At 33.9% G+C, this 11,243-nt stretch overlaps 1 protein-coding gene across 2 annotated transcripts in view; it reads left to right on the forward strand.

Annotated features, from left to right (window-relative positions):
* The window catches only part of Rnf138 (ring finger protein 138), a 28,450-nt gene extending 17,818 nt beyond the window's left edge, over positions 1 to 10,632 (forward strand). The window contains exons 4-7 of one of the 2 annotated variants that reach the window (XM_042675129.1): positions 1,698 to 1,754; positions 3,427 to 3,535; positions 6,527 to 6,634; positions 8,442 to 10,632. In XM_042675129.1, coding sequence (XP_042531063.1) covers positions 1,698 to 1,754; positions 3,427 to 3,535; positions 6,527 to 6,634; positions 8,442 to 8,510 — 343 coding nt within the window. In that variant the 3' untranslated portion in view covers positions 8,511 to 10,632. The remainder of the gene's footprint in view (positions 1 to 1,697; positions 1,755 to 3,426; positions 3,536 to 6,526; positions 6,635 to 8,441) is intronic. The other variant, XM_042675130.1, reaches the window with a different exon arrangement.
* The last annotated feature ends 611 nt before the right edge of the window (positions 10,633 to 11,243 follow it).

Consider the following 11,243-nt stretch of genomic DNA (forward strand, 5'->3'; position numbering starts at 1 on the left):
GTGAACCACCAGTACCCAGCTGAAGTAGATTTTTTAATTGTTAAGAAATAGAGTTCTTTGAAACGTGGTATTAATTGAATCCTTAATTCTATTTTAGTCATAGTTTTTTGTTTGTTTGTTTTTTGCCAGTCCTGGGGCTTGAACTCAGGGTCTGGGCATTGTCTCTGAGCTTCGTTTTTGCTCAAGGCTAGTACTCTACCACTTGAGAGCCACAGCACCACTTCTGGCTTTTTTTGCTTATGTGGTTTTGAAGACTACAAACCAGAGCCTCATGCATGCTAGGCAAACACTTTACCACTAAGCCACATTCCCTGTCATTTATTCTTTGTTTTTGAAAATTTGGTTTTGACTTGATTTATATCTTATCACAGATTTATGTATATTAAATATGCAAGGTATCACAGATTTATGTATATAAGATATGCAAGGGGAAGTGTATTTTGTCGAGAATAGCCAATATACATATATGTGATTTTAAAAAGTGACAAAATAAATACCCAGCTACCCACTAAAATAGATAAAGAAATAGGAGTCCCGGAAATCCTGTACATTTGAACCTTAAACTCACATAAACACTTTTCTCTCACTAGCATGATTATTCTCCTATTCTTTATACATTATCATCCATGCATGTACTCCTTAATAATTCATTAGTAGGCCTATGCACAACTGTTTGAAGCAAGGCAATTTTGCTATTATTATAGAAGCTCCTATGAAACAATATATTAAGCAGAGTCAATAAGGTTTTATTTAAGTCACTTTGCATTACACAAGTGCTAATTTCAGTAATTTAACCACCCTCTTTAACCTCTATATTAATCTTCTTGCATTAAGTCAATTGAAACTTTTTTTGTCAGTTGTGGGGCTTGAACTCTGGGCCTGGGCGCTGTCCCTGAACTCTTCAGCTCAAGGCTAGTGCTTTGCCACTTGAGCCATAGCACCACTCCTGGTTTTCTGTTGGATTATTGGTGATAAAAGTCTCACAGACTTTCCTGCTGAGGTTGGCTTTGAACCATGATCCTCAGAACACAGCCTCCTGAGTAGCTAGGATTACAAGGCATGAGCCACCAGTACCCCGCTTAATTGAAAGTTTTTTGGTGATCTTCAGTAATTTTTCTTGTTGCCTGATGTGCAAAAATCTTTGAGATTCTCAGTATACTTATTGTTATAAGAGTGAAGTTTTTCCTTAAGTTTACTCTTGTTATTCCTTCACTTCAATTCACTCTTGTTATTCCTGCACCTTTATAGCCTCTTTCCTCATTACCCCAAGCCATAATTATTTAGCTCCTGGACTTTTTCTTCTCTTTTAAAGACTCAGACCAAGTGTTAGTTACTCTGACCCCCTAGAAATATACTTTTTACCCTAGTTAGACCCATAAACTTCAAGGTTTGTTTTTTGGTATATCACCTTATCTAGAATGGCCTTCTTAGTCTCTTTTAAGTAGCTAGGATTACAGGAGCCATCAGCACCCAGCTAACTACATTCTTTAAAAGACATGAATATGAAACAATAAGCAGTCATATCTTAATATGTTTGAAAAGTAATTAATGCTGTGATTATTTCATAGTTCAAAGATACTTGAAGTTCAGACTTCTAAAACAAATTAGACAGTCTTCATCACTAACAGTTCAAGGTAATGATCTTTAATGCACTTTAGTATTTGAGATATTAACATTGTTTCTTTGTGCCTCTTAAGTAACAGGAGTGAAACATCCACCTCTGATAACACAGAAACTTATCAAGAGAATTCAAGGTAAGCTTTTGAAAACAACCATTTTAGTAAATAAATATTATAGTATCAAATAATAATAGACACATTTTTCCTTTGTGGTCCTAGAGATTAAATCCAGGGCATTGTGCATGCTAGGCAGGTAGGCTCTTTACCACTGGTTCCCAATAAGGAGTGATTTTTTTCCCCTTTGTAACTATTTTGTTTGGAGAAAGTTTGTGTATTATATGCTTATGTGATCCTCTTTCCTCAGCATCTCAAGTGCTGGGACTATATGTATGTACACTACAATGCCTGGATCAATGGAAGCCTTTAAAAAGTTTTATAATTTTTTTAAAATGCTTTTTTTTATTGTAAAGATACTCTACAGGGGGTTACAGTTACATTAGTAAGGCAATGAGTACATTTCCTGTTGAGCATTGTTACCCCCTCTAGTTATATAATTTTTTATTCTTATTATTTAAGTAGTTGTACAAAGATTTCAGTTTAACATATTATTAACCCAAAAAAAGCTTTAAAGTCCTAGATCCAAGGTTTCCACCCTTTGGTGCACTTACAGGATATTTAGGGGTGTGTGTGTGTGTGTGTGTGTGTGTGTGTGTGTGTGTGTGTGTGTGTGTGTGTGTGTGTGTGTGTGTGTGTGTGTGTGTGTGTGTGTGTGTGTGTGTGTGTGTGTGTGTGTGTGTGTGTGTGTGTGTGTGTGTGTGTGTGTGTGTGTGTGTGTACCTTGAATTCAGAGGCTTCCTGCTCTCTCTCAGCTTGTTTTGCTCAAAGCTGGTACTCTTCTGCTTGAGTTACACCTCCACTTCCAGTTTTTTGGTGGTTAATTGAAGATAGAGTCTCCTAGTATTTGTCTGCCTAGGCAGGCTTCAAACTACAATTTTCAGATCTCCATCTTCTGAATAGCTAGGATTACAGTTATGTTTTACTGAAGACCCAGATGGATATTTAGAATTGTGAAGGAGCACATAGTAACAAATTTTCCTCTGAGGTAAATGATTATAAATAAGTTTGGACTTTTTACTTAAAAGCAGCTAGAGCTTTTCTTTGCTTTTGGTTTTGTTTTTCTGTTTTTGCTATTTGTTTTTGTGGAGATTGAAAGTGTTCAGATAGGGTCTCAATATTTAGTCCACATTGGCCTTTATTCCTTCTGACTCTGCCTACCAAGTACTAGAATTACAGAGGCATATTTCCATGTTCAGCCTATTTTTTTGTTTTGGGCTGGGCAAGTTCTGTGAGAAAACTGAACTGAAGCACTAATACTGTAAACTGAGGTTGTTTCCTGTTAGATGGTTTGCTGAAAACATTTTCAGATGAGAGACTCCTTTAATAGTCTACCAGAATTTTTTAAAAACAAACCAACAGTGATTAGTTAAAAAATACGAGAGCAGCTGGGTGCTGGTGGCTCACGCCTGTAATTCTAGCTACTCAGGAAGTTGAGATCTGAGAATTGCAGTTCAAAGCCAGCCCTGGCAGGAAAATCTGTGATACTCTTATCTCTAATAAACCACCAGAAAACCGGAAGTGGCTCTGTGGCTCACGTGGTAGAGTGCTGGCCTTGAGCTGAAGAGCTCAGGGACAGTACCCAGGCCTAGAGTTCAAGCCCCATGACTGACCAAAAAAAAAAAGAAAGAGAGCATAATTTTTATGTTAATTATTTTGAATTAAGTATTCTTCATTTAAAATTGCTTTGTAGTTCTGGGCATCCTACCTTTAAGTGTCCCTTGTGTCAAGAGTCAAATTTTACGAGACAGCGTTTACTGGATCACTGTAACAGTAACCACCTATTTCAGATAGTTCCTGTGGTAAGTACATGTGTTTAGGACAGTCTTCTATTTAAGCATATTTATTTCAACACACACACACACACACACACACACACACACACACACACACACACACACACACACACGGGAAGGATGTTCATTTAAATTGGGATGGGGCATTATGAGTTGCTTTTTTGTCAACAAATGATGACTATGAAGCGAAATTTTAGTAATGTCTGCCATGAAAAAGAAGCTTTGTGAGGTAATGTAGAATAGTCTAAAGAAGAGTAAAGCCATGAAAGATGAATGGGTGACTGGTTATTGAGCAGTGGTATAAGTTAATTCTGTTGGGTCCTTTCAGTTTTTTGCTATATATGATAGAGACAACTGTATTCAATCAGGTGGATATGATGCAAGTGAAAAATAATCATAAATAAAAATAAAGCAAGTAGTCATTTTTAATTGTGTCCTTGCAGAATCTTTTGTATGATGCATAAAGTTGAAAGGAGAAGAGTCATACTTTCTCTTTGATGCATATATACTTTTGTATGTATTAATATGGTACTGAAGCTCAAACTAGGCAAGTGATCTACCACTGATCTATATCCCCAGACCAATACACATCTTTCAGATGACATTTTGAGGGTGAGTTATAACATGATAAGGTCTTTTTGATGAATGACAAAAAGTTCCAACATTGTGTTAGTAGTCCTAGAAGAGTTTATTTTGAATGCAAGTCTCACAGATAAGTTATATATATATATATAATGTTTTATATATATATCTTTCCAAAATAGCCAGATTTGGCATACACCTACACTCTTAACACTTGGGAGGAAGGGGCAAGAGGATCGTGAGTTCACCCTGGGCTATGCAGTGAGACTGTCTCAAAAAAAGGAAAAAGAAAAACAGGGCTGGAGATATAATTCAGTGGCAGAGAGCTTGCCTAGCAAATACAAGGCCCTAAGGTCCTGGGTTTAATTCCCAGCACTACCCCAGAAAAATAAAAGAAGAAAAAAAAATTCCTTAACTCTGGGAGGCATGCCATTCCTTTTGCCTACTAGAAGGGAAAGGATTGGTTTCCTTTATACAAATAGAGTATCCCAGGGGTTGGTGCCTCATGCCTATAGTCCAACTATTTAGAAGGCTGAGATCTGGGAAGAAAAATTGTCAGTGGTGTCTTTGATTAACCAGCAAAAAAGCCAGACTCAAAACATGGCTCAAGTATAGAATACCAGCTTTATGAAGGCTGAGTGAGAGCTCAAGACCCTGTGTTCAAGCCCTGGTACTGGCAAAAAAAACCCCAAACAGTGCTAAGTAAGATTCCAGGAAACTTCTCATATTTAAGAGATTTTACTTCATTTTTTTTTAATTAGATTAAGAATTCATTTGTAAAATATTCAATATATCATTATTTTAGTTCAGTTACTATATTATAATTATTATAACTGGACTACAGTCCAGTTATTACAATTCCTTAAATATCATTTCAGTATGTCATCCATATCCTCTTTTTAATTTTTGAGATAGGGTCTTACTTTGTTGTCCAGGCTGGCTTGGAATTCTGTATATTCTAATCTGCCTTCAACTTATCATTTTGCCTCCCAAGTGTTGTTTTTACAACTATATACCAGTGCACTCAGCTCTCCTCTCCACTATTTAAGATGTACTTCATTTAAAACTTGAAGGACACAAGTTAAACTTTATAATTTATTTCCCTTTTACCTGGAAATGAAGCTAATATTATATAGATCAAACATGATTATATACTTTTTTGTATTATAGGTAGTTAATGACAATTGTTCTTATGATGTTATGTGGAGTTTCTGCTCATTTGTATAATTGGAGATTTAAGTGATAGAATATCCAAGTTCTCCTTTATTATATATTAGCATCATTTATCTAAAGCAATTTGGTTAGAAAGTGACATAGTCATGAAATTTGGCTTATAGAAATGATTTTTACATGTGAGCATACCTCAGACATAGTGTAAATTTGATTTCAGACCATTGCAATAAAGCAAATATTACAATGTGAGACAGATAGCATTTTTATTTCCCAGTTCATACAAAAGTTTTGTTTATATTTCATTGTACAATAGTACTATGTCTAAAACTTACATTCAGTGAATTTTTTTTGCTAAAAATGTTAGCTAAGATATGGAACCAACCCAGATGCCCCTCAGTAGATGAATGGATCAAGAAAATGTGGTATACATACACAATGGAATTCTATGCCTCCATCAGAAAGAATGACATTGCCCCATTTGTTAGGAAATGGAAAGACTTGGAAAAAATTATATTAAGTGAAGTAAGCCAAGCCCAAAGAAACATAGGTCCCATGGTTTCCCTTATTTGCACTAACTAGTATATGTCTGAGACAAGCAGAAATGGTCAGATAAGTTGATGTTAGGCGAAATGAACCCAAAATAAGGACTCAAATCATTTTTCTTTCTTGCTATTGTTTCTAACATATTTCATAAGATGATTTCTTTGTTCCTTTGTATGTCCCTCCCCCCATGGTATAACTCCTGTTTTCACTGTATTTGATGTTGGTATAATTTGTGGAGGGGAAGGGAAAAAAACAAATTGTCTAAATGGGGATACAAGTGGACCCATTGCACCAATGAGATGAACAAGACGTTATGTTAAAAAACGAACTTTACAACTTTGGTGCGGGGGATGGGTGGGAGGATGGGAAGGGATGGGAAGGGGAAACAAAGGAGGAGGCAACAATGCTTGGTAAGAAATGTACTCATTACCTTGCTCATGTAATTGTAACCCCTCTGTACAGTATTTTCACAATAAAAAAATAAAAATGTTAATGATAATTTGAGTACTTAGAAAAATGGTGCCAATAGACTTACTTGAACAGGGTTACTACAAATCTTCAAAATGCAATAAAGCAAAGAACAACAGAGATATTCCTGGTGTTTTTAATAACATAAGTTTGTGTTTTAATACTCTCAATAATTATACAGTGTTTGATTATTCTCATTGTTTTTTATTTAAAACAATCTGTTTCCCATAGACATGTCCTATCTGTGTATCTCTTCCTTGGGGAGATCCTAGCCAGATTACTAGAAATTTTGTTAGTCATCTAAATCAAAGACATCAGTTTGACTATGGAGAATTTGTGGTAAGTGAATTCTTGAAGATTAAGAAAATACTATTTTCATGTTCAGGTTAAACTAATTTTGTAATCTAGATTTGAGTTTTGAGACAAGCTTTTTATATCATAGTGGTTGGATGTAGAGCAAGTTCTTGGGTGTTTAGTAGTAATATTGGTGAACTTTATTTTGTTTCACTTAAGTTTATTAAATTTTTTTATTACTAAGTAGTTGTACAAAAAGGTTTCAATTCCATGAATCGGGTTATGAGTATACTTAGTCTTGATCAGTATCAAACCTTTTTATCACTTTCTTCCATTTCCTCTTCTCCCATCCCTACCCTCATGGTAAACTTTATTTTATAGACCATGGTCAAAGTTGATTTATGTTGAGAGTTAATAAAGGGGTAAAGCCCCAGATTAACAAAATGATGATTTCTATCAGACTATCTAGAATTAAGGAATTATTAAACCTACTTAAAAGTAAAATAGTAACAACATATAAAGGGGATTGTATTCACTTACCTTCAGGTATTTGGCATTTTTTTTCTAGAGAAGACTTAATAAATTACCTATTAAATGAGGATAGTAGGAGATAGATAGGAGATACATTTCTTTTTTATAAAGGAACTTTATTAAATCAGACAAAGTCAGCTTGTGAATGAGTGAAGTTAACAGTATGTAAAAAAGGTTCAGTCAAAGCAAAAATGGCATCAGTTTCTACTTCTTGAATGTGTCCTAGTAACTCTTTTTTAGAAAGCTAGACAATGATATTTTATTAATTTTTAAATTTCATTTTATTCAATTTTTGTTGACTCATACCTTATTTAATTGAGCAGTTCTTCCAGGCTTTGCTTGTAATCCTAACACTAGGTAGGCTGAGGCAGGAGGATCGTGAGTTGGAGCTAGGGGTATGGGGAGAGGAGAGAATAAAAATCAGAAAGGAAAATAGATAGAAACCTTGCTTGAAAGAAAAAAAAAACATCCTGACAAAGGCTGGCTGATACCTGTTTCCTAGTTTAGGTAATCACAGGTTTACAGGTTTATACAATTCCCACAATAGCGTGAATAAAATTTATATTTTTCTCTGCTTTCAGATGTTGAAATTATATTATTCTTGATACATTTTAAAGGTGTTTTTTTGCAATTTGCTCCTCTATTTCAAATCAATTTAAATGTATATGAGATTCATGTGTATTTCAGTAATTTTATATACTAACTATAGATTCTTACTACATTTTCATTATATAAGAAGACTCTGGAAGGTTATTTTTGGAAAAATGGAAATACATTTTGTTAGGTAATTTTGATCTGTCAGATTGTTTTATCTTGCCATAGAAAACTAATTTTAATCATTCAGAGTACGAATTTTAATCATTCAGAGTTGTCAATTGAAAGCCTTAATATATTTTAAAGCAAATCTATTGGTCATAAAACTTAGAGTAAATAGTATGGTTTTTTGTTTTTTTTTTTTGGTCGGTTATAGAGCTTGAATTCTGGGCCTGGGCTCTGTCCCTCAGCTCTTCAGCTCAAGGTTAGCATTCTACCACTTGAGTCACAGCATCACTTCTGGTTTTCTGGTGGTTCTGGAGATAAGAGTATCACAGACTTTGCTGCCTGAGCTGGCTTTGAACTGTGATCCTCAGATCTCAGCTTTCTGAGTAGCTAGGATTATAGGCGTGAGGCACTGGTGCCTGTCTTGATCTTATGTTTTAAAGGATACTCTATATTATACATAAACTCTCCTGATAATATATATCATGATATATGATGTGTTGGGCAAAATGTATTAATAGTGAACTATTTTCTTGTTGACATGTTATTTCTTTTTTAAAAGAATCTTCAGCTAGATGAGGAAACCCAGTATCAAACTGCTGTGGAAGAATCTTTTCAAGTAAACATCTGAAATCTATAGACATCTCTGCATCTTTGTACCTGCAAGTGCCATCTTTAAGGGGAAAACTACATGAAGTCAACATTTCAGTAACTTGATGTGTATATTAATAAAGTAATTCAGTCTATTGTTTCAGTTTTTAATTGAAAAAAATGGCCACCTTAAAACTTCATCTTCTTGACAAGAAACAAAGATAGCTTAGAAGTATAAAAAGGGTTATATTTCACTAATGTGAAAAGGGAATCCCTGTTTTATGTTTTTTTTTTATATTATATATTCTAGAACTTTTTATTATGTTGCTTTTAAATTTTGGTGCAGTTCTTCCTATTTACTATTTTGTATATGCAGTAGTAGATTCTAAAATTTGTGATTGCTATAAACCTAACAAATCTGAGCCAGTCGTCAGAGTTGCAGAATGGAAACTTGAAGCGTTAAGTAGATTAATCCAAAGGAAATTTTTTAAAATGCAGATTCTAGCTGAAGAATTCAAATATAAACAAATTGTATTTATATAGCACTTAGTTATTTTTGAAGACTAGTGATATTTCTCCCAATTTTATCTCTGAGAGCTCATTGTAAGGCTATTTTCTTTTTGTTATAGATGGAAATATCAAGAGAAAATTTTCTTTCATGCACAGTTGAAATATCAGTCTCATGTGACAAGATATACTAAGCTATGTAATTTTTGGCCTCAGACCTTTCAATAGTCATTATTCTCATTAGCTAAAATTAAACTTACTAGAAACAAAATTGTTGATACTGTATTCTGCAAATACACTTAAGTTTAATACACACACATGTAACTTTGCATGCAGTTTTTCAGGTTGTATACAGAATTTCTATTAAGGGTTTTAAAATGGACTAACAGTATAGGTTTGAAGTATTTATCTGATTTGATTAAATTTTGTATGTCACCAACTTTTTAAAAAACTAAGATTTTGAGTGGTATAGTTGGCTGCTATTACATCTTAAAAATTAAGTTTACACACATAAATAAATACTTGCTTATCTATGGTGCTCATTTGTTACTCTCAAAAATAATGTGTGACTGATGTAGTGAGATAGATTTTGCCAGCCACTGTTTCACTACTTTAAAGTCAAAACTAGGTTTGTTCTTAGTATTCAGTAACAGGAATTATAATGTATCTTGTAGGTGGGTCAAATCACAGGATAAAAGATGGAGAATGGTTTTGCAGACATTCCATGTTAATATACAATGTTTATGCTTTCTTTAAACACAAAATCTCCAAAGTAGTTTGCTGCTAATATATACATATATTGTATAAAAAGGTATATTTTGGTTTCCTTAAAACCCTTGTTGACTTTTCTACAGTGAACATTTTTTTACTTGATTTAATAAAAATGTTAATTTTGGAAGTGGAGTTTTGTAAAAATGCTTTTAGTCAAACAGTTATGACTTTATTTATAGATTGTAATACAGTCACACACAAAAAGCCATACATCTTACTGCCTTTGTTCTGCATTCTAAGAATGGAGTTAATTGTGTGGCTCAGCATTTTCTCTGTGTTACATGATTGTAACTTTAAAAATGGTTGTATAATGAACTCTTTTTCAAAAGAGACTTCTGACATAGTTTTTTCCAGTTCAAAGCAATAATTTTAGTAGATTCTTTCAACGTTTATAATGTGTTGAGTATGTCAATTTAAACCATTCTGGGCTTTGCAAACTTCTTAAAAGGAAAATTGTAGTAGAGATCACCTTGTGTTTTGAAGTTTTGTGGATAACAAATATTAGTAGACTTTTGTGTGTGTCTTACATAGATGTTTTTCATAAGGAAAATAGTGACTTTTTCCCTACTTTTCTCTGGGACCACCTCAGTATGGAAATAATTGTTAAAAAAAAAAACTCCCCTTTTTATGTCAGTGGATTGGGAACAGGGACAGACTTTGCAGTTTTATTCATGGAAATTAAATTCATGGAAAAAAAGTCCTTATTTTAATATTGCTAATAGCTGAGTCAGGATAAAGGAGGAAAGCTGTATTAGTACTCTGATAGCTAAATTTCATAATATCGTTTAGAAAGCTATTCTCTCAACAAATTACAGTTTATGTTGTTAAAGAGTCTTATTTGAGATGTATTGCTTTATTTTTCAATTAAAAGTGGTTTTCTCCTAGATGTGTGTCTAAAGTTTTGTCTAGAGGCATATATACAATTTAACTCTTAATACTGAAAGACACTTTAATATTGAAAAGATATCTTTTGCACTTTAAAAGGTAGATAGGTGAAAGCTACCACATGCTTATATTACTATTTGTTGGATTGTTTTTTCTTTGTTTTGTTTTGTGTTGGTCATGGGGCTTGAACTCTGGGCCTGGGCGCTGTCCTTCAGCTCAAGGCCAGCACTCTACCACTTGAGTGACAAGGCCACATCCGTTTTTCTGGTGATTTATTGGAGAAGAGTCTCATGGGACTTTCCTGCCCAGGCTGGTTTTGAACTGTGATCCTCACATCTCAGCCTCCTAGGATTATAGGCATGAGCCACTGGTGCCCAGCTTGTTATGTATTTTTTCATAACCTGTTTTCAAATCTGTTTCAAATATTAAACATTATAAAGCTCTTCTATAAAGTGTTTAGGCAGCAAAATTTTAAGACCTGTTAAGCAAAAAGTTAATTGGTTAATAAACACCTTATGTAGAAAAATTGCCCTTTTTAAGTAGGAGTATCTTAGGGTTCAAGAGTATTGCCAAATACATCATCCTAACTTACTGAGCTTCTTGGTTAAGC

The sequence above is a fragment of the Dipodomys spectabilis genome, unplaced genomic scaffold (assembly GCF_019054845.1).
Source record: "Dipodomys spectabilis isolate Male_0828 unplaced genomic scaffold, ASM1905484v1 ptg000024l, whole genome shotgun sequence".
In the NCBI taxonomy this organism is placed as follows: Eukaryota; Metazoa; Chordata; class Mammalia; order Rodentia; family Heteromyidae; genus Dipodomys; species Dipodomys spectabilis.